Source organism: Protopterus annectens, chromosome 9.part0 (assembly GCF_019279795.1).
Source record: "Protopterus annectens isolate FY-2018-M chromosome 9.part0, PAN1.0, whole genome shotgun sequence".
NCBI classification, from domain to species: Eukaryota; Metazoa; Chordata; order Ceratodontiformes; family Protopteridae; genus Protopterus; species Protopterus annectens.
This window is the reverse complement of record NC_056743.1, coordinates 209,779,420-209,799,824: the sequence shown is the minus strand read 5'-3', so window position 1 is coordinate 209,799,824 and position 20,405 is coordinate 209,779,420. Positions and strand designations below refer to the sequence as shown.

Sequence of the window (20,405 nt, the reverse complement as noted above, 5' to 3'; positions counted from 1 at the left end):
GAAGTAATCGAGTCGTGCATCAGGGGCTGCGGAAGTGCCTCACTGACTTCCAAAGAACTGATGACCCACTTAGCGGTGGTGTCATCGGAAGGCTTGGCCTTATGCAGTCTGTATCTATCCTTAACTTTATGTTTTTTCAGAAGATCTGCAGTTTGCTGAATGATGGATGCCATATCAGTAATCAGAGACAGAAGATGAAAATATATGGCTACAAACAGAGCTCTACAATGAATAGTTCTAGCAGTAAAGAGGGCACAGAACAGACAGCAGGGTACGTCACGATCTGGGCATAAGCAAGTGACACAGTAAGAATGGAAGTCTCTGTGCGGTATTTGCTTTCCACAGGCGAGACAGTTATTGACTTTTTCAGACATCAGTTAGTGCAAGAAAAAGGAAGGATCCCCAACAGGGAACTTACCTTTAGATGTTTTCAGCTGAAGTTCGAAATCTGGAAACAGCTGATCGGCACTGTTGCGAATTACTTTTGATTCGGGCTCCATGGCAAGAAAAACCAAGGCAATGGCATTACCTGCTTTCCTTTATAGCTGGGATGACCTGACGTCACCCAGCAAACGACAGCAGCAGACACATAAAACCTTGACTCTGGTATTCGGACTGACTGAGTGCTACCACAGCATGGATAACCCAATGGTTAGGACTGAAGCAGTGAAACACGAAGAACATTTGCAAGCAGTACACACATCCTCTGAAATGGAAACATGGGGAGTAAGGGGGGTAGGATCTGGAAAATCCTCAGTATTCGCCCACTGGAAATATTTGCACATTCTGGCAACAGTCTTAGAGAAAGAGAATCCCCCCACAAGAAGAATCAGAAACTGAGCCCTCTCTGAGTCTGAATAGGAAATCTGAGTATTGCATCTTCCTGTTCAGAATATTGAACCTATTCAGGAAAAGAAGTATTCCTCTGTATTACCAGAAACTATTTTACAAGAAGGATCTATAGCCTGAATTAATCAGTGAGCCAGGCCTAGTCAATTATTCCTATCCAAAGAAATTTGAGGAGGACTAGACACATGCTTAGTTTTCTGTTTTCTTTTGTCAGAAAAAAATGGCATCAACCATGCCCGCAATGGCAGCAGCAGCAGCTTCCCTTGGGATGGTACAGCATTCTGACACAACAGAGAAATCTTACCTGTTCTCTATCCCAGGGCCAACAAGAGAGACTCTGCCTTGCCCACTTAGGGGGACCCCAACAGTTGCAGAGGATCTGCCTAACCCTTGGTTCATAGTGGCTGTACTTGATATACTAGAGGGATCTGAGGTAAAAGATGAGTGACCTGAAATACAACTAAAGGTCACAGCAGAGTCACCCACCTGTGGCTGAGGCAAACTGTTAGCCTGCTGTGCTGATAAAGGCTGTTCGGCTGTTTTTTTTTTTTTTTGCAGCTGGAATAAGAACTGACTGGGGGACCGGTAGTTTGTTACATGATGACACTGAAATGGGAACTCCTTCCAGGGAAAAAACAAGCAGCAAATGCCAGCAAGTACTAACAGTCTAAAATTTAATTTTTTGACAGAAAAAACATAGGTGAAAGCACTTTAAAAACTATGCAAGCACCACAAATGTTAAACAAACACAATTTCTCCACAGAAAAATGTTTTCAACTATTTTATAACACTTTTAAGCTGACAGGAAAAATGAGTACTCTGTTTAAAAGAATGTTACAGTCTCATGACAGCCCATTAAAACACAACACTCCCAGATGTAAAAAGATTCCTGAAGAACAAAGTGATAAAACAAAAACACAAATAAGAAAATGGAAGTTTTTTCCTCAAACAGAACTTATCTGCCCAGCAAAGGAATAGCACAAACAGACCATCTATCTTCAAATTCCGCAGAGGAGCATATTCTTTTGTGGCAGAAAAGCTCTGAAGGGCTTTGTACCCAAGCTTGACTTTTAGTCATCAACGGTGCTCTGAAGCTTTGGAAGCTGGTCAGCTGTTGTATCCTTGGCAGGATATAACCCATATAGCTAAGGCTACTGCAGCGGTTATCCATATGAAGAACATCAAAAATGCAAGCCATTATATGGATAAAATACAGTGCAATCATACATAACATACATAAACATATACATATGAAATGTTTACATATAATATGTCACTTTATAAGGCAAACAAAAGTTTCTTACATATATTCTACTAATAAGTTATCTAATCACTGCTGTGGTAGCAGTTGCAGGTAGATTCTGTACAGAAATGCTCTTTAAGTGCATCTTTGAAGTTTTTAAAGATTTTGAGGTTTTAATGCTAGTATGCAGGTGATTCCAAGTAGCAGGTTCTAATCTACACAAGTCTCTCTCACCTACATCTGTTTTGAAGTGAAGGGTGTAGCAAAGAAAACTGTCCTGTTTTCAGAGTTTATAAGGGATGTCTTGTAAAGGTACTTTTCCCTCTTAGAGGGGGGCAGAGACCATGCTTTAGAACCTTGTAAATTAGAGTCCTTACAAGAAAAGTGGCCCTAGGAAGCACCAAAAGCCACTTGGATTTTCTTTAGCAATTTGCAATTATGCATCTGGAGGTCTGGTAACAGAATGAATCAGCAGATGTTATTCCCAGCCGTCTGTACTGTGCGAGTACTGTGGGCTGAATGAATAGTGAGAAAAGAAAGGCCATATCCCAATGTGAGTATTAAAAGAAATTTCTTGGCAATAGCCCTATGAGCAGTGGGGGACAGGAGGTGACTGATCTTCGAACAAGGACTTTGTTAATTATAATATCTGTATATGTGGTAAAAGGTAGAGCAGGGTTAGCTAAAATGATTATGCACTGCACCTCTGGTTAGTGACATTAATTTTATGCTCCCATTAAGATCTGTTAAGAGAAAGGGGGGGATAGTGCTTGATGTGAAGACCATGACATTATGTTTTCTTTTAAGGTTAGTGGTTAGAGGAAAAATTTAATCCAGCCCTTCCTCAAAGGATTTAAAACAGTTTGTTTAGACAGAGGATTATTTTCTGGGGTTTTTTTTTTGTGGCACTGGGCGAGAAGTCTGAAGTAGTAGGTGTAGGCATTTTGTTTTATTTCCCTTTTTTCAATTAACAGAAGCTGACAAGAAATTTCAAGAGTGTACATTCACCCGGTGGTTAGTGACTAGAAGTAAAACTCAGTCCTGTCCTTCTGCAAAGGTTTTAAGATAGCTCAATTTATACATTCTTGCACATTTTGACATGTCTGCATGTGTGTGTGTGGCTGACAGCTGCTGGCCATACAGCTACACTGTATTTAACTGATCATTTTGTTAGTGTTTATAAACTGCTGGTTTTAAATGCAGGTATAAAAACTGATTAGTATTTTAAAAAACAGTCATATACCTTGATAAAGTAGTAAAACCCCTATTTCTTGATCACAGAGATGATCACTGTAGTTCTGGTAAACAAGAAAATAGACTCACTCAACAAATATGAACTGAAGATCTAGTAATTCAAAAGTATACAGCTCTTTGTATTATATGCAAAAACTATTTCATAAAACAAAATAACTATGTGAAGGGTGTTTGTGCAAATAGTTGTTAAACTGCAGACACTTTGGTCTATAATAAAAACAAAACTAAACAACACTGAGGATAGCTGCTCATGTCAGTGCAAAAAAACTATTACCATCAATTAATGAATGTACGATTTAGTGGTAGTCTTGGTTTGGTAATCAGATTCCTCTAACACCTGATTGTATGCAAAGTGTGGCGGATGACAATACAAAAGTAAGAGACCCTGATGACACAGAAAAACAAATGGATAATGGTGTGGAAATCCCTGTAGTTGTCTTTTCCCGGTTAGGGGTCGCCACAGTGGAACTCCGGTCTGCTAATGATTGGCAGTAGATTTTCACAAACGCCGAGGTTCCAGCTCGACATCCAACCTTCAACGAAGGCACGCCCATTTACATATGTCTTTTGAATGACACCCAACCGCGGGGAGGACATGCAGACTCCACACAGAAGAACTCTCCGCACTCCAGCCAAGAATCGAATGGGAGAACCTCTTGCTGTGAGGCAACAACGCTACCGCTGCACCACCGCAGCGGAAACCCCTGTAGTCATGACTAAAATACCAGTTAAAGGTTCTGAATTAAAGACTAGGTTAAAAGGCTCAAAAGACAGGTTACTTCTAATAAAGGAATAATAACTGCAGATATTCATAAAATTATTGCCCTTCCATTAGGTAAAAAGAGAATTTTTTTATAAAAAGAAAGATAAGAAAAGGTTACATACAGGTATTGAATAATGAGTACTTGTAATTTCATATCATATAAAAAACAAGGTATATCAAATAGAAAGTAACAGTCATTAAGACTTTTAACAAAGTAATTATAATTAAACAAATGTGATCTTATTTCTGTATTTGAAAGTCAAATGTTGAAATATACAAAAAGGTAATAATGGAAACATCATTACCATACAGGGTACTAGGCAGAAAAATCAGATCATAAATCCAGCTGTATACATGAAAACAGATACGCTGGGTACCAAAATAAAGGTAATATAGGTCAAAATAAGAAGGTGTAAACAGCTGTGTAGTACCAGACATCCTGGACAAAGATATTACTGAAGTACAAAAAGATACAATAAACAAAGGGAAATAGTATTACAAAGAAGAATGCAGTAGTTGAGACATACAAATGTAAAAATAATAAAAAAACAGAATAATGAAAACATAGAAAAGTATATTGACTTTACAGATGGTATAAAATCAAAATTATGAAAGTTCAGTGGATACTAAGAAAGATAAAGAAAACAATGAGGTTCTTCTACTTGGGAGAAAAATTTTTAATGATTCCACTAAAACCTTTAACTAGTGCTAACAAATCTATGGTGACAGTTTCTGCAATAAGAGGAGTTTCACGTCATATTAATAACACTCTTTCCTAAGCGTATTATGACTAGTAAAAATATATAACAAAATTGTGATTATGGCTGGTACTAACAGTTTGCTCAAGACCGCATTTAAGAAAAAAAAAAGGCATTGCCTAAACTTCATGTGATTTTTCAAGAAAATAAAATAATCTGAGTGCCGATTTGAGAAATACCATCATACCCTGCTTTCAAAGATTATACTTAAAAAGGTAAGATGTTTAACATATGACTGAGAAGGTGGGACTATTTAAAAGGGTTTTGTGTTATTACTACATGGGAAGACTAGTCATACAGTACAACATATTTGGGAATGATAGCTTGCATTTTGCAAACAAAGGAATTAATCATATTATTAATATCCTTAAAAAAATATTACAGCTTTAAGAGAAAAACAGGTCATAATTGACAGATCTAAAAAGAATGAATTTAATACTGTGACCATACACTGCTACTATGCTAAAATGCAAAGCCTAAAAAACAAAAACGGCTGATTGGCATAACCGTACCAGAAATGACCATGAATAGCTTTTTTGGAAATGGTGAAACCTACTTCTAAAAGCTCTGTACTGCACTTAGTACTAATCAGCAGTGATGGACTAATAAAGAAATATTAAAATAAATGAAACATTAGGAAGTTCAGATCATGAGTATATTTCTTTTGATAATTTGGCATTACCTGAGGTAAGAAAAGATGTAATACATTATAATATGAATATATTTGATAAAACTGGATTAATAACAGAAGTGAAAAATATAGACTGACAAAATAAACATTTAAGGGATTGCATTAATTGCATTTTCAAATTATACGGATGGCACTACAGTCAAGACTACTAAATCTGGCATTAAACTTAAACCATGACCGGATAATCACTAGCAACACATTTAAGAAAAAAAAAAAGATTGTATCACAAGTATAAAACTACAAAAGAAATTTTAGTAACAAGTATTTGAACCAAACACTACAACGTATAAAAAAGGTTCTATTCCTCATGAAATGTAGATATGAGAGCTCCCTAGCAAATGTAAAAGACAATAAGAACATTTTTAAATACATTTAAATCAACTAGGAATATACAGACAATTGTATCGCATCTTTATATTAACAACATGATTATTATTCAAAATTCTGAAATAGTAAATGCCCTCAATGGATATTTTACAAACCTATCTACACTGAATAACAACAGTAATAATAATAATAGGGTAGGCACATTTCCCTGTAGGCATTGCAAAGTATGTTCAATGATCAGTAACAATTAGTTTGAACATCAGGTTAATAAAAGGGAATACATTTTTAAGTTGTATGCTGATTGCCATACATTAAATGTAGTCTACCTAGCAATGTGTCAGTCATGCCCCAGCTTTTATGTGGGTAAAACCAACTGCAAATTGAAAACTAGGATACTTCATCACATGTCAAGCATAAGGCAGAAAGATGAACGTAATTCCTTATATGCACATATCTCTAGGAATCCAGAACACAGTTTTCAGTTAATGGTTATGCAGGTTATCCACATGAATAAAAAGGGGGGTATAGTGAATTTTACTGAGTGTAAACAGCTGCAGTGGATAATAGAACTAGCTGCAGACCATCCTCCAGGACTAAATACAAGTATACCTTTAAAACCAGACTTAAGAAGGAGGCGGGTAAAAAGATGATTGGATAACAGGTTTATATTGTGATATAAAAGTGCCTTTTTATGAATTGTTGTATTGTCTGATGAAGGGTTATACCGAAAACGTTCAGTGTTTTAAAGAAGTTTTTATGTAATAAAGTTTGTGACAGCCAGTGTGGGCTCAGCTATTTTTCTTCAGCAACACTCTAATACTGTGTTATCAACCCTGCCAGTGTCTCCAAATATATGGATATATCTAAATATGCTGATGCCTGTAAGATGGGGGTACAGATAAAAGACTCAAAGGACAGTGAAGAATTAAATAGTACTTAATTAGATTGCAGAATTGGGTTAAATGTTTAGGACTGAGGTTCAGTACCACACAAAGTAAGGCAACAGTCTATGGTACTAAATGTGATATTTATTTTGATATAAAATTAGGAGACAAGCACCTTGTAAAGCACATCAGAGTTATAGGCACTAACTCAACATTTAACTGTAAACAAGATGTACTGGAGATAAAAGGAAAAATATTAAGACCAGCGAGTCTAATTTATAACACTACTGTAATCGGGAGAGCCAGTTATTTGCAAAATCTTAAATATTTCAACAGTAAGACCTATCATTGATTACAACTTGACTATATGCTCACTTTTTTTTAAAGTGAGAAAAACTGAGACAGTACAATGATATACAAATAAAATCAGTGAGGTTACGGGTCCTACTTACACTAAAATGAGATTAAAGTGTCTTCACTAGTACACTATTTCAAAGATATATGTGAAAATTAAGTTATGGTTATCTTACAAAACACTGAAAAGTTCTGTTTTAAGATAGAAATTAAACCTAAAATTAATTTCTCAAAATCCAAGTATAAGAAACAGGGGGTCATGTATGTAGGAATTAAACTATTCAAAGGGATTTTTATTTATCTTAATGACTCCAAAATTATAGAACAAAATACCTGCTGAAAGAAAGTACACCACATCATTAGTAGGATTTAAGGAAACGTTGAATAATTACATGTAAAATAAGTATATTCCAGGACCGAGTAAGTCTGTGATATAAAAGGTGTAACTGACTGCTTCCAGCATACAGTGAACTATGAACGAGTGGACCAAGTGAATAACTTGAGTGAAATTACCTTCTGACTTGGTAATCAAGTCAGAGTGGCTTGTACTGCAGCACATTATCTGCATATTCTTATTATTAATAATTATTATTATCCTTATTCTTTTAATACTTGGTAGTTCTAGAGGAAACCATTGATTAGTTTAGTATAGTGTCGCTGTATTTGCAGTTAGTGAAGACTTTCATAAGTTTTCACTGTGTCACTAAACTCTCGGGTGAATTTCAGTCAGTAGGACATATCAAACTATCCTGACAATGGGTTTCAAAGTTCTCAGCATGTTTTTACTGAGCATTTTTCCTGTGTAACATTAGGTAATTAAGTATTTCTGAATAAAACTATTCAAAGGGATTCTTACATAACTCAAATTACTCCAAAATTATAGGGTAGACAGACTGGCCAGTCTTTGCTGAGTACCAAATGACATACTGCTATAGTGTTTCTGGGATTAATTATTAATCTGTTGTTAGGGAATTGCAGAGATTAATGAAACTGCCCTGTAATATGTGTTGAAGCCCACAAAGAGTTTTATTTGTCAATAAATGTGCTAGAACACCTGCATACAAAATCACATTAATAAGGGGTAGGTCATAAGGTAAGTCATTTATAAATAATGAAAACAGTAAGAGGCCAAGAAATGATTCTTGGCCTAATCCAATACTGAGTGTACTGATACCAGACAGGATATATTGTTAAATACCTGGAAAGTCCAATTTTCCAGATAACTTTTACACCACTCCCAAATGTCTCTTGCCCCAGTGTCTCAGGAGATGATCCCCACCACTACAGAATTAACGGGCTTATGTCTAATAGTGGAGGCATGATGTCTGCCAGATACTGGGGCAAAACCAATACAGACAAAAGTGACACTTTGTAGACTTTATAAAGCACATTCAAAAGCAACCTATACTTTTCCATATTGTCTTATGCCATTCTACAGTTACAAGGAAAATGTCAGCACTTCATGTTTGTGTTTTACACACACACAGCATGTTTACATCATGCTGCATTCAATCCAGTTTCACTGACTGCTGTGACATTTTATGTGATAAAGAGGTCTAGAGAAGAATCTTACTAAAAATATGTTTTATTCCTTTTCTAATGATTTTTTTGGTGAGGATTTCATATGGATTGCTGATATGTATGCATTTATTTTTTATGACTTTAGGTATTTTTTTTTCTTCCATTTGATATGTATTTTCAGTTTCTGAGGTATGGTTTGGCTGTCTTTTTAGGTGTTTTTATTTTTATTGTATTTTGCACAGCTGGATCACATTTTATGTGAAACCACTGATTACTGTAAAAGAAAGATTCTCCCTTAATCCCACTGTATCGAGATCGTGAATTACTTACTATATTTAAGTAAGGGACAAAGCCTCCTGCCAACAAGGGGGGCTTGCTCAACTGCAAAAATATGCACTTTTGTTGCTGTTAAGAAATGTTCTGCAAGAACAGTTTAATTTGGCAAAACATTGTGTGTCATTCTATCACAAGGAAACTACACTTTTCTAATCAACACTGAGTTTGCTTATCAACTGTTGAAGTATAACAAATCCTTGCTTTTCATATAATGATTTCTCCAACAACTAACTCTTTGTAAATGAGCTTCACATTATAACTGATCTTATCCAAAAGGCCAAAAAGTGATTTGTATACTTTATAGCACTTTAGTCACTTCAGTGAGACAGTTTCAGGATGTAATGTTGTGGGTAGTAGGTAATAGTAAAAACTACAGAAAAAAATGTGGTCTCCTGAATACTGTGTTCACTGAAACATAGCTTTTCAAAAACAATGGAATGCTGGAATACAAAAAAAAACCCATATATATATATATATATATATATATATATATATATATATATACATATATATGTGTGTGTGTATCAGGGATTGGGCGCTCCTTCATAACATAACTGAAAGATGGAGGTTGGAGAGCTGTCCTTTAATTCCATAACTCTGAAATGGTTATTACAGGCTGCTTTTCTCCAAGTAAATCTTCATAAAAACAAAAGAAGATATGGAACTAACTGTCTGAATAAGACAGTTCTGCTCCAAACGATAATGGGCCCTGCCAAGTGGAGAACCTATGGATGATGATACATGATGTACACTCATATCTGAAAAGCTGACCACAAATCATAAAAGATTCTCCCTCTTATCACCACACACAATGGCTTCACTAAGGATACAGGAGAACTGTTAAGGGAAGACACAGGTGCATATTACCTCTGAGTTAAGGACAGTTCCACTGAAGGTAGCAGTGTATTTACATATGCCATGCATGGCAATGATGATGTAATAACAACATTTTGATATCTTGCTCAGAGAACTCAGTGTAATGAAAACATATCTTAAATATAATCTACTGGACTTACTGGTTGCTTGGATAGCACTCACTTTAAAACATTAACTAGCAGAAAAAAGTCATCGCTGATGGTTACTAAATGTGAATGGACTTCAGTCGCACCCCACATTCTGAAAGCAGACCTTTACTCTAAGTGCTAAGCACAAAGCCTGGGATGTCAGCATCCTTTCTAACAAAGTTCAGACACATTTGTATTAGCTAAAAGGTAACAGGAATTCAATCTGTAGATGTACATCAAACTCATGTGGCTATCTATTTCAAGCTGCAAACTGAATAAACTAAATTTTATGTTCTAAATTCAAATAAAATACCCTTGTTGACTTTAACAATAAAAAAAGCAAGTGTAGCAAAAAGGACTGTAGCTAGAAATGTACAGTTTGTTCTTATGCTTCATACAGTTGTTACCCATTCTCACCTCATCTAAAATTTAAGAAAGTACATGTCATCAAATGCTACCTTGTATACCTGACAGAAATTATGCATCATTTTCAATGCATGCTTTCTTGAAACATACAAGCTGCATTTTTTTTTTCAAATGAGTAACCACATTCATAACCATAACGTGTAGCAAATTGTGATAGTTCTAGACATGTTCTGGTCTTTTAAAGCCATTCTGTCCATCAGACAGAGAGAAAAAAAACATAGCTGAATAATCTAAGTTGCCATGCTAAACTCTTTGTTGATATTTAATCATGATCAGGGACACATATGTCAAACGTTCTGTCTGAAATTTGCTTGCCTTACTGAAAACCTATTTCCACTGATGTTTATCAAAACAAATAATCCAACCACTGCTTAGGTTTGTAAAGCTCTTCACCAATTACAGGTGTCCCTCACATACAATAATGAGGCCAGTCCTTAGTGGTAACTACAACGGGCTGTCAGAGGCTACCAGAAGAGGTCATGTTCAGAGATATAGACCTAGTCAGCTTCTTACCCAAACTGGCGGATGCTTGATGAAGCCACATGAGTCTGAGGACTATGACAGGGCTGGCTTTGAGTAACTGAGCTCAAGATGGGAAACTCAGACCATATCTGACATGTTTTTAAACAAAACAAAGAAACCCTTTTTCTCAACATTTTACATTGCTTTTTCTGCAAGTTAAATCACTACGATCTGAAATCTTTATGCATGCGAATATTGTTCAGCATTACTGCATACACTCAGTTACGCATCACTTATTCTTTAAAGGGTTTCTGTACAGATGTCTGTTGCATGGTGGTACTTGGTGGTTTAAGTGCCCCATGCATTTCCCACCCTGTGACTGCTAGTATATCTGGGACAGATTTTAATAAATAACTCTGTAAACCTTTTATTAAACCATGGCCTCCAAAAATCTATGGAATTCCTGATGGTGTTACAGAAGACTTAGTGTGGGATGCATCATTAGAGCTTAATGGACAGGCCCAGCATATGTTGTGAGATTTGGCAACTACCCTGATGTCACAGGTCAAAAAAGATAAGCTGGTCAGGGTAGGAAAATGCTTATTTATGTAGGATATACTGAACATGTGGAGACAAATAAAAAAATAGGGACAGGAGGAAAATGCTGCATGGTGCTATAGCTGTTGTATGATGTGCTGCAAAGGTGAAACATATTACCTGTACCAAAAACACTTTAAAGATATAACTGACATTTTTTAAATACTATGTCTAACATCATTACAAGAATATTTTAAGCAGTAACAGTACTTCAAATGTGTCGGTGGTCCCACTGCCACCCCCCCCCCCGGTACACCTTGAATATTAAGTAGTAGTGGGCTTTAGCGCTTAACAGATTCTGCTCTGCTTTGGAGAAGGCAGAGATAATCATACAGCTGGGATGTAGTATGCAATGTTTTTAATATAATAATGTATAAAATGTGAGGAACATGGTGTTTACTAAATGGACTTACTAGTCTATTCTACAGGCAGAGTTCTTCCTTTGTATTAACTTGGGGAAATGCAATGGTAGGAAATAAAGTACACTTAATACTAGGCAAGCAAACACTCTGGAATCTAACAACACACCAACATATATTTTTTTTTCTTAGAAATAATTCCAGGATTTTACATTAGCTTTCAAACATGAGGTTATGTAGTAAGCAATGTGTTCTGCAAGAAAAGGAATGTAACCACAATTAGCAGTCTTATTACTTGTATTAAAATAAATGACAAAATACTGCACAAAAAATAAAGATTTAGTGTTAAAGGTATTAAACTGTTGAAGATCACATATAATATAAAGATACACATTTTTGAATAATACTGTAATCCATTTATGACCTGATAACTACTATGGCTTTCTTACCCCACTAAGTAAATTCTCTGTGTACCCACGAGAGCACATAGCTGGGGTCAGTTTAACAAACGTTCCTCTTAGCGAAAGTGTTCCACAGCACTCCAGCTATAAAACACAAAGCAGGAAAGGCAAGTTCAGTTTAAATGGATTATTAGCATAACTTGTCTCAAACATTTCCACAAATAAAATACCATTTTGATGTTTGATACAAATGATTTCTGGATAAGTGCAGTATGGTAGCTTTGTAACACACAAAGGGTTATACTTCCCGTGAGCTTTCTGATCTGGGTTTCATTAAGTATTTCAGCAGTTGCATAACAGACCGTCACAAACAAACAAACAAACTACTTTACGTCTCAAAAACAGTGCTATCACATCATGGCTCTTCTATCCCCTCCATTGGATTATACTACACCACTTTAAGAATGCAACATTCCTAGAGTACATATTAAAAAAAATATGTTTTTTTTTCTATAATGTCTGATGTCAAATCATTTCATAGTTTTTTTTTTTTTTTGTGTATTTGTGTTATTTATTTTCCTTTCTTCAGTTCTAAGTATACCTCCATTGCACTGTGCATTAATTTGGATGAAGACTGAATCTGAAAATGGTATAACTCGAGTAGGTCTACCCTGGCTATCAAATGAATGTATAAATAAATAAATAAATAATCACACATGCGGATGTGTGTGAGCTTGTGAATCAATTAATGCATAAATTAATAAATAAGTAAATAAATGAAATGAATGTGTTACAAGGGACTTGATCCAAGGAGAGGAGTTTAACTACCAAGATGAAACTGATTTGCCCGTGGGAAAAGAACAAGGAGATAAACCTTCATTTCCATGACTAAACCATGCAATCACATTTACTCTAGGTATGCATTATTGTTATTATGAAGCTTTTTGAGACACAGCAATATCGACAGAGCTGCTAAGAAACAGTACTGAAGAACTATAAGGCTCTGTTTTATACTGTTTTACAAGCTCACTGTTTAATTTTTCTGCACTAATATAGTAGGCCTATGGAGTCGCCTCTGGCTGGTTGTTCTGCTGAGAGCTCAGTTGTCCTTTATTTTTACTCACCTGCATTATGACTCAACATGAGGTGGAAGAGTTTGCTTTTCTGGCTTGTCTTTCACTGTACTGCTGAATGTCTGAGTGGGAGTTCCAGGGAAGCATAATCTCTGCTGGAATGCTGACTATTACTACTGAATTCTCATAGGTGTACACTAAGCTAACGACCACTAGGGCCCTTATAAACCTAGCCATGCATTTCTTGGCAGTGAATTTTAAGCTATGGGTTTTACACCAAACATTTGTCTGTTAGACCTTCCTCAAGGGTGCACTCATCTTCAGGAGATTCAGTGACTGATCCCAGTTTGCAATCATTTGCCAACTTGGGTAACTACAGGCCTTTGACATTGGCTTTGATATCTGAAAAGTAAAAGGCAAAGAGGAGTGGGCCTATCACAGAGCCCTGGTTGTCTCCACTGGTGACTAGCTTCTCTGTGGAGATCCATTTTTAACCTCCTGGGTCCTATCATTGAGGCAGCTAGCACTCCAGCATGTTACAAATGGGTTTATACCGAATTCCATAAATTTGTTGACAATGCCCAAGTACAGCAGTATGCACAATGTCCCCCTTCATCCATTGCCTTAGTGACCTTTTCAAAGAAGTCCGCCAAATTCAGTAATCATGGCCTTCCCTTAACAAAGCCAAACTGGGATGGATCCATTGTCTGGAGGTCTCCTATGTCCTTGCTGAAAATTTCCATGATAACTCTTTCCAAAGCTTTGGAAATAAGACTAGTCAAACCAATGGGTCTGTAGTTTCCACGATCTGTTAAAAGTCCGCAACTATGAATGGGGATGACCGATGCAGCCCTCCATTTATGTGGCACAAAGCCTGTTGTAAGACTATAGTAAAATAATGACTCCAGGGGTCCTGATAAGTTGTATTTTAGACTGTTCATGAGGCATCCTGAGATGTTATGGGCCCATTGAAGCTATGTTATTTGCTTTAGTGAGAGCAGCCAGTATATGCTCTCTAGTTATAGTTGGAGGGGGTTATGTCCAAGTTTAGCATGGCACAATTATCCACCAGTTCAGTATATTGCTGTGTGCTGCCCTTGAGGTTTCTGGTACAGCTGAAGAAGGCTTTATGGTCATCTTTCACCTGGGAGGCTATCTTAACCCCAAAATTGGTTTTGCTTGACCTAATTAGATAACTTAGTTGTCTACTTAGTTTGATGAGAAAGTTTTTTATCTGTATGGGAATTACCCTTCATGACTTTTGCCATAATTGATTTCTTTTGTTGTATATCCTATTTAAATTGGGATGCCACCAGGACAAATTTGTTTCTGTGGCAAGTGCTGGGCTTACCTCTGGTGGGTTCAGCAGCTTTTATGCAGCCACTGACATAGTTGTACAGAGTTTCTCAGAGCAATTCAACATAGGTTACTGTGTTCTTGGGGTTTGGAGGGCCACTGTATTTTGGCAAACCATCACTTACAACAAGGTAATTTGCCTTGGAATACTTGCTAACTGCTACTAGTTTTAATGGATTACAGACTTGATTTTGAATGAGACAGCTTTATGTTCAAACCTTACCAGGGAGGACAAGACATTAGCCGCGGGGGTGGGGTGGGGTGGGGTGGCAGAGTTCTCCCATATTTGTGAATACGAGTTCCAGTATGTTGGAGCCTCTAGTGGGTGCACTCAGTACTTGGTCAAGGATGTTTGTATTTACGAAGTCCAAGAATCTCTGCACTGGTAGATTTGAGGCAGTGTAGGATTCTCTCTATAGAGGGGCAATTAAAGTCTCTCATGGGTAGAGTGTTAGGTTGCATGGCAAGTGTCTCCAGTAAGTCCAAGTATGCACTGTGAGCTTCTTGGGACATGGAGGTTGATTTATAGTTGGCTAGGATATTGTATGGGATTTTGTCTATGGTTATCTGCATGTTGAGGAACTCCAGCATGTCATCCTGTTGGACCACTCTAGAAGTATGCTTGTTATTGATGGACATTGAGACAACTCCACTTTTAGCTTTTTTCTGTGCAGCTATTGCTCTAAAAGTGTGGAAGGCACAGAAACTTTGCAATGCTGTGATACTCTTTGCTGTTTTAAACCACATCTCAGTAACTGCGCAGATGTCTACATTTTCAAGTGTGAGGAGGGCTTGGAGGGAATGAAGTGTTCATGTTTACGCTACTGGCATTTGGCAGTAAAACCTTGAGGTTCATTTCAGTTGATTTTGCTTTGTTGGTAGGTTTAGCAATTTGAAAACACCAAATAGACCAGCAAGGCAGCACGGAGTTCCAATATATTTATTTCAGTACGTAAACAGACTAGTTTCGGCAAAACAGCCTTCTTCAGTGTAAGACAGTACAGTCATGTTCCTTTTGCTCATCAATTTAAATACATAGCATGAGCCAATAGAAAATTGAGCTCATGAATATTAATGAAATTGAATCACATTTTCTAGACTTAATATTTTTCTCATACAAATATACAATAGGTAACATATATGAAAAAATCAGTCCTGAACAGAAAAGATGACAACCCTGAATAAATGTATACAAATAATTTGACATATTGTTAGTATCGTATAACATATATCTGTATAGCCATGTAAATATATATTCCTATTTATCTTTTGATTCTATATATTTTTTCTCGCCACTGGCACAAAATATTGTACATGAATTCATCAATACCCCAAGTGGTATTGTATATCGAGTACTTGTATTAAATTGACTCAAACTAACTGTATCAAATTGGGTTCAATAAGGCAAATTGGGTGATCGACATATCCTGAGTATAAAGCTATCACCACCGATGGTGAAAATTGGAAACCAAAAACACAAATACATAACCTCCAAAACTGAGAATGTGATAATGGATAGGGGTAATTTCATGTGACATAGATAAGTATGTAAAAGATAATATATATAGGTGCTAGTCAAAAAACCAGGATGTACTGGGTAAATGATGTTCCTACAACCACTGGAGTTTTCCACATGACAGTTAACCATTTATGTACATACACCACGCCCATATCATAGTTGGTACAACAAAACGGCCCATATGGCTCAGTGTTCTGAACTCAGATCTATACCGAACCAAAGTATATTTGGGTTCATTGCTCACATATGAAAAACCAGATGATTTCTAAAAATGAATAAGACCCAAGGCTTGGTATCAGATCAAACAACATTGTTGTTACCGGATAACCATATTCTCCTATATTGGTTCATTTCCTTGTGGGCATTGTGGATCCTGCCCACATATGCTTAAATCCAAGGAGTTCTCCAGTCGTAATACCAGTAGAATATTTGACATCAAGATCTTTGGTAATTGCAGCAGCGATTGGGTGGTTTACCTGGCCTCCTGTTATTGTGGGGCATTCTATGTTGGGCAAACCTCTAGAGCTCTTAGATCCAGAATGAACGAACATCGGAGTGATATAAAAAACCATAAGGAGACCAGTGCCCTTTATCAACACACATTGAAACATCCTCAGGCCAAGTTTAGTTTCATGGTTATTGATCGTATTTCTGGAGACAGAACAAATAAACAAGGTTGGCATGGGTTGTTGGATCAAAAAGAGAAATATTGGATAACTACATTGGGGGGTTTATTTCATCCCGGATTAAATGATCACTTATAGGAGAATATGGTTATTTGGTAACAACAATGTTGTTTGATCTGATACTAAGCCTTGGGTCTTATTCATCTTTAGAAATCATCTGGTTTTTCATATGTGAGCAATGAACCCAAATATACTTTGGTTCGGTATAGATCTGAGTTCAGAACACTGAGCCATATGGGCCGTTTTGTTGTACCAACTATGATATGGGCGTGGTTTATGTATATAAATGGTTAACTGTCATGTGGAGAATTTCAGTGTTTGTAGGAACAGCATTTACCCAGTACATCCTGGTTTTTTGACTAGCACATATATTATCTTCTACATACTTATCTATGTCACATGAAATTACCCCTATCCATTATCACATTCTCAGTTTTGGAGGTTATGTATTTGTGTTTTTGGTTTCCAATTTTCACCATCGGTGGTGATAGCTTTATACTCAGGATATGTCGATCACCCAATTTGCCTTATTGCACCCAATCTGATACAGTTTGAGTTAATTCAATACAAGTACTCGATATACAATACCACTTGTGGTATTGATGAATTCATGTACAATATTTGGTGCCTGTGGCGAGAAAATATATGGAATCAAAAGATAAATAGGAATATATATTTACATGGCTATACAGATATATGTTATACTATACTAACATTATGTCATATTAGTTGTATACATGAATTCAGGGCTGTCATCTTTTCTGTTCAGGATTGATTTTTTCATATATGTTACCCACTGTATATTTGTATGAGAAAAATATTAAGTTTAGAAAATGTGATTTAATTTCCTTAATATTCATGAGCTCAATTTTCTACTGGCTCATGCTATGTATTTAAATTGATCAGCAAAAGGAACATGACTGTACTGTCTTACACTGAAGAAGGCTGTTTGCCGAAACTAGTCTGTTTACGTACTGAAATAAATATATTGGAACTCCGTGCTGCCTTGCTGGTCTATTTGGTGTTTTCTACTTGGTTTGGACCGTGCATTCCCTCGTGCATAGGACTTGGTTTGTTAGGTTTAGCAATTTGGCATTGCCTGAAAAAGGCACTATGGGGGAGGATAAAGTTTTAGCCAGTATTCAAAAGCCTAGAGGGTGAAGATGCAGACCATCCTTGGCAAAGCAATGTGGCCCATTAACCACGTCCTCCCAACATCATCATCATCAACCTCCTTTTTCCCATTTTCTACATGGGTCGGGGGTGTTGTGTTAACTGTCGCCATCCCTCTCAATTCAATGCTATACTCCTGCCTTCTCTGACATTTATGCCTGACTGTCACATATCTTCTCTCAGCAGTCCATCCTCCACTTTGCTGGATGCTCTCATTTCCTCTTTTCTTCTTCCTGTCTGTCCCAAATCTTCACCAGACTGTCTTCTGCTTTTTTGCACATGTGCCCAAACCACAGTAATCTATTCTCTTTGATTTTTTCTGCAATTGGAGCTATTCTGGCTTCTGCTCTTATGTCCTCACTTTTTCATCTGTCCCACAGTGTGCATCCTACCACCCATCTCAGGCACTTCCTTTCCATCACCTCTTGCTTCCTCATCTCCTCTGCCTTTACTGCTCAGGTTTCTGTACCATATGGTAGTACTGTTCGCACCACTGTTTTGTTCACCTTACTTTTCAGTTTCTTTGGCATTCTTCTGTCATGCACTACACCTGGTAATCTATACCAGTTGGCTGCAGTCCCTATGATTCCAGCTTTGACCTCTTCATTCAGACTTCCCTTATCCTTAAACACACCGCCCAGATACCTGAAGCTGTTAACCTGTTCCACTATCTTTCCTTTTACCTCATTTCTCAGCTTCTTCGAATAACATGGATCACAGACTGCGTGTCGTGGCAGGTTTAGCCACTCAATGATGTAAAATATGGCTCTAGGTGATTCAGGTATGTCCTCCCAAGCTGACAAATAATGGATCCCCATAGAATGACACCAGAAAGACAGCCAGTTGTTGAAATCATTCATTTTTTTTGCTCAAATTGTGAAATCATCCTTGGTGATAGTCATATGCTACTCAATTCTAGGCTCATACCAGTCTGAGGTTCATAGACTGAAAGTTCCTTAATGTCTCTTTTCATATAGTCCAGGGAGGTGCATCTCAGGTAATTTACACCTACATGGACTATGACAGAATCATACTGGTACCCGTGGCATAATGACTTGAGTGCAGCATGATTCAGCAGATTCTGGCTTAATATAAGCAACTAACAGCTTCTCCTTGTTCAGCCTGGTTAAAAGGGCATCAGTATATTTTACAATGGAGTCCCCTATGATAAGAGTCCTGACAAGTTTGTTGTCTTCTTTTAGGAGATTAGTGTTTGGGGCTCCAGTGAGACTGATGGCATGTGTGGTGTTAGGTGCTTTTTTTTCTGAGTTCCTTTGGGCTTGCTGAGGCATAACTTTGACAATGGGCAGTCAGGGCATTCTTTGTTGGTTAGGAAGTTTGCTTTTCAGCACTTCAGCATATGTTAATCTACATGCGTGTTCATAGGTTCATACTAGGCTATCTGCCCTAGGGCATTTATAAGACTAGCCAGAATGCGTTTGGCTTTCGCCACCCATTTTAAATTTATTTTGCTATGCCCTTTTTCAAGGTTAGTACTGTGCCTCTGTCTAACAGTGACACGGAAGTGATACCCAGGGTAAACCTACGATCTCCCATCCACTCATCAAGATTCCTCTTGAGAGTCAATGAGGGACTCTGCCTAACCTGGACTGGGATTTTATTCCAGAGTGAAGGGAGCCTCTGGGTTATGAATCTGTCCCTCCAGCATGTCCTATTTATTTCAGTGCTGAGGTTCAAGTCTCTCGAGCGCGTAGCTCGATGGGATTTGGATTTTCTGAGGTGCAGCATGTCCATTAATTCTGGGTAGCTCGATGGGATTTGGATTTTCTGAGGTGCAGCATGTCCATTAATTCTGGGTTGGACATGGCTTTATACGTCAGGCACAGACCGCCTCTGAACAGGCGGTATGCCACTGAGTAGAGCTGGAGTTTCTTTAACCGGGCAGCATATGGCATCTGTTTGAGCCCTTTGATCCTTTTGGTGAGGTACTTTTGGGGTCTTTCCAGTTGCTGCAGGTCTCTGGTAAGGTACATCCCAAAAGGGGCATTGTACTCAATTATGGGCCTGATGAGGGATGAGTAAAGAGGCACGATGACCTCCCCTGATCTAGATGTGAATCCCTTCATGATTAGGTGGGCTATATAAAATGTTTTTCTAACCACTTTGGCCACGTGGTTGTCAAATGAGAGATTGCTATCAACTTGGGTCCCCAGGTCCCTAATTACTTCTTCTGTACTTAATGGATTACCACCTATGTGGTAATTTGTGGGCACTTTGTTTTTGCCAAAGGCGATGACTATACACTTTTGGCATTTAGCTTGAGGCCATGGCTCTGGCACCAGTTGTCTGTTTCTATGAGGCCCTTCTGGAGGATGCTTGTGTCGGCTGGAGAGTTGATTATGGTGCCC

At 37.4% G+C, this 20,405-nt stretch overlaps 1 protein-coding gene across 1 annotated transcript in view; it reads right to left on the bottom strand.

The window, feature by feature from the left end:
• CD81 (CD81 molecule) overlaps window positions 1-20,405 on the bottom strand; it is a 1,063,451-nt gene that overhangs the window by 29,218 nt on the left and 1,013,828 nt on the right. The window contains exon 6 of the mRNA XM_044082753.1: window positions 12,278-12,373. Coding sequence (XP_043938688.1) covers window positions 12,278-12,373 — 96 coding nt within the window. The remainder of the gene's footprint in view (window positions 1-12,277; window positions 12,374-20,405) is intronic.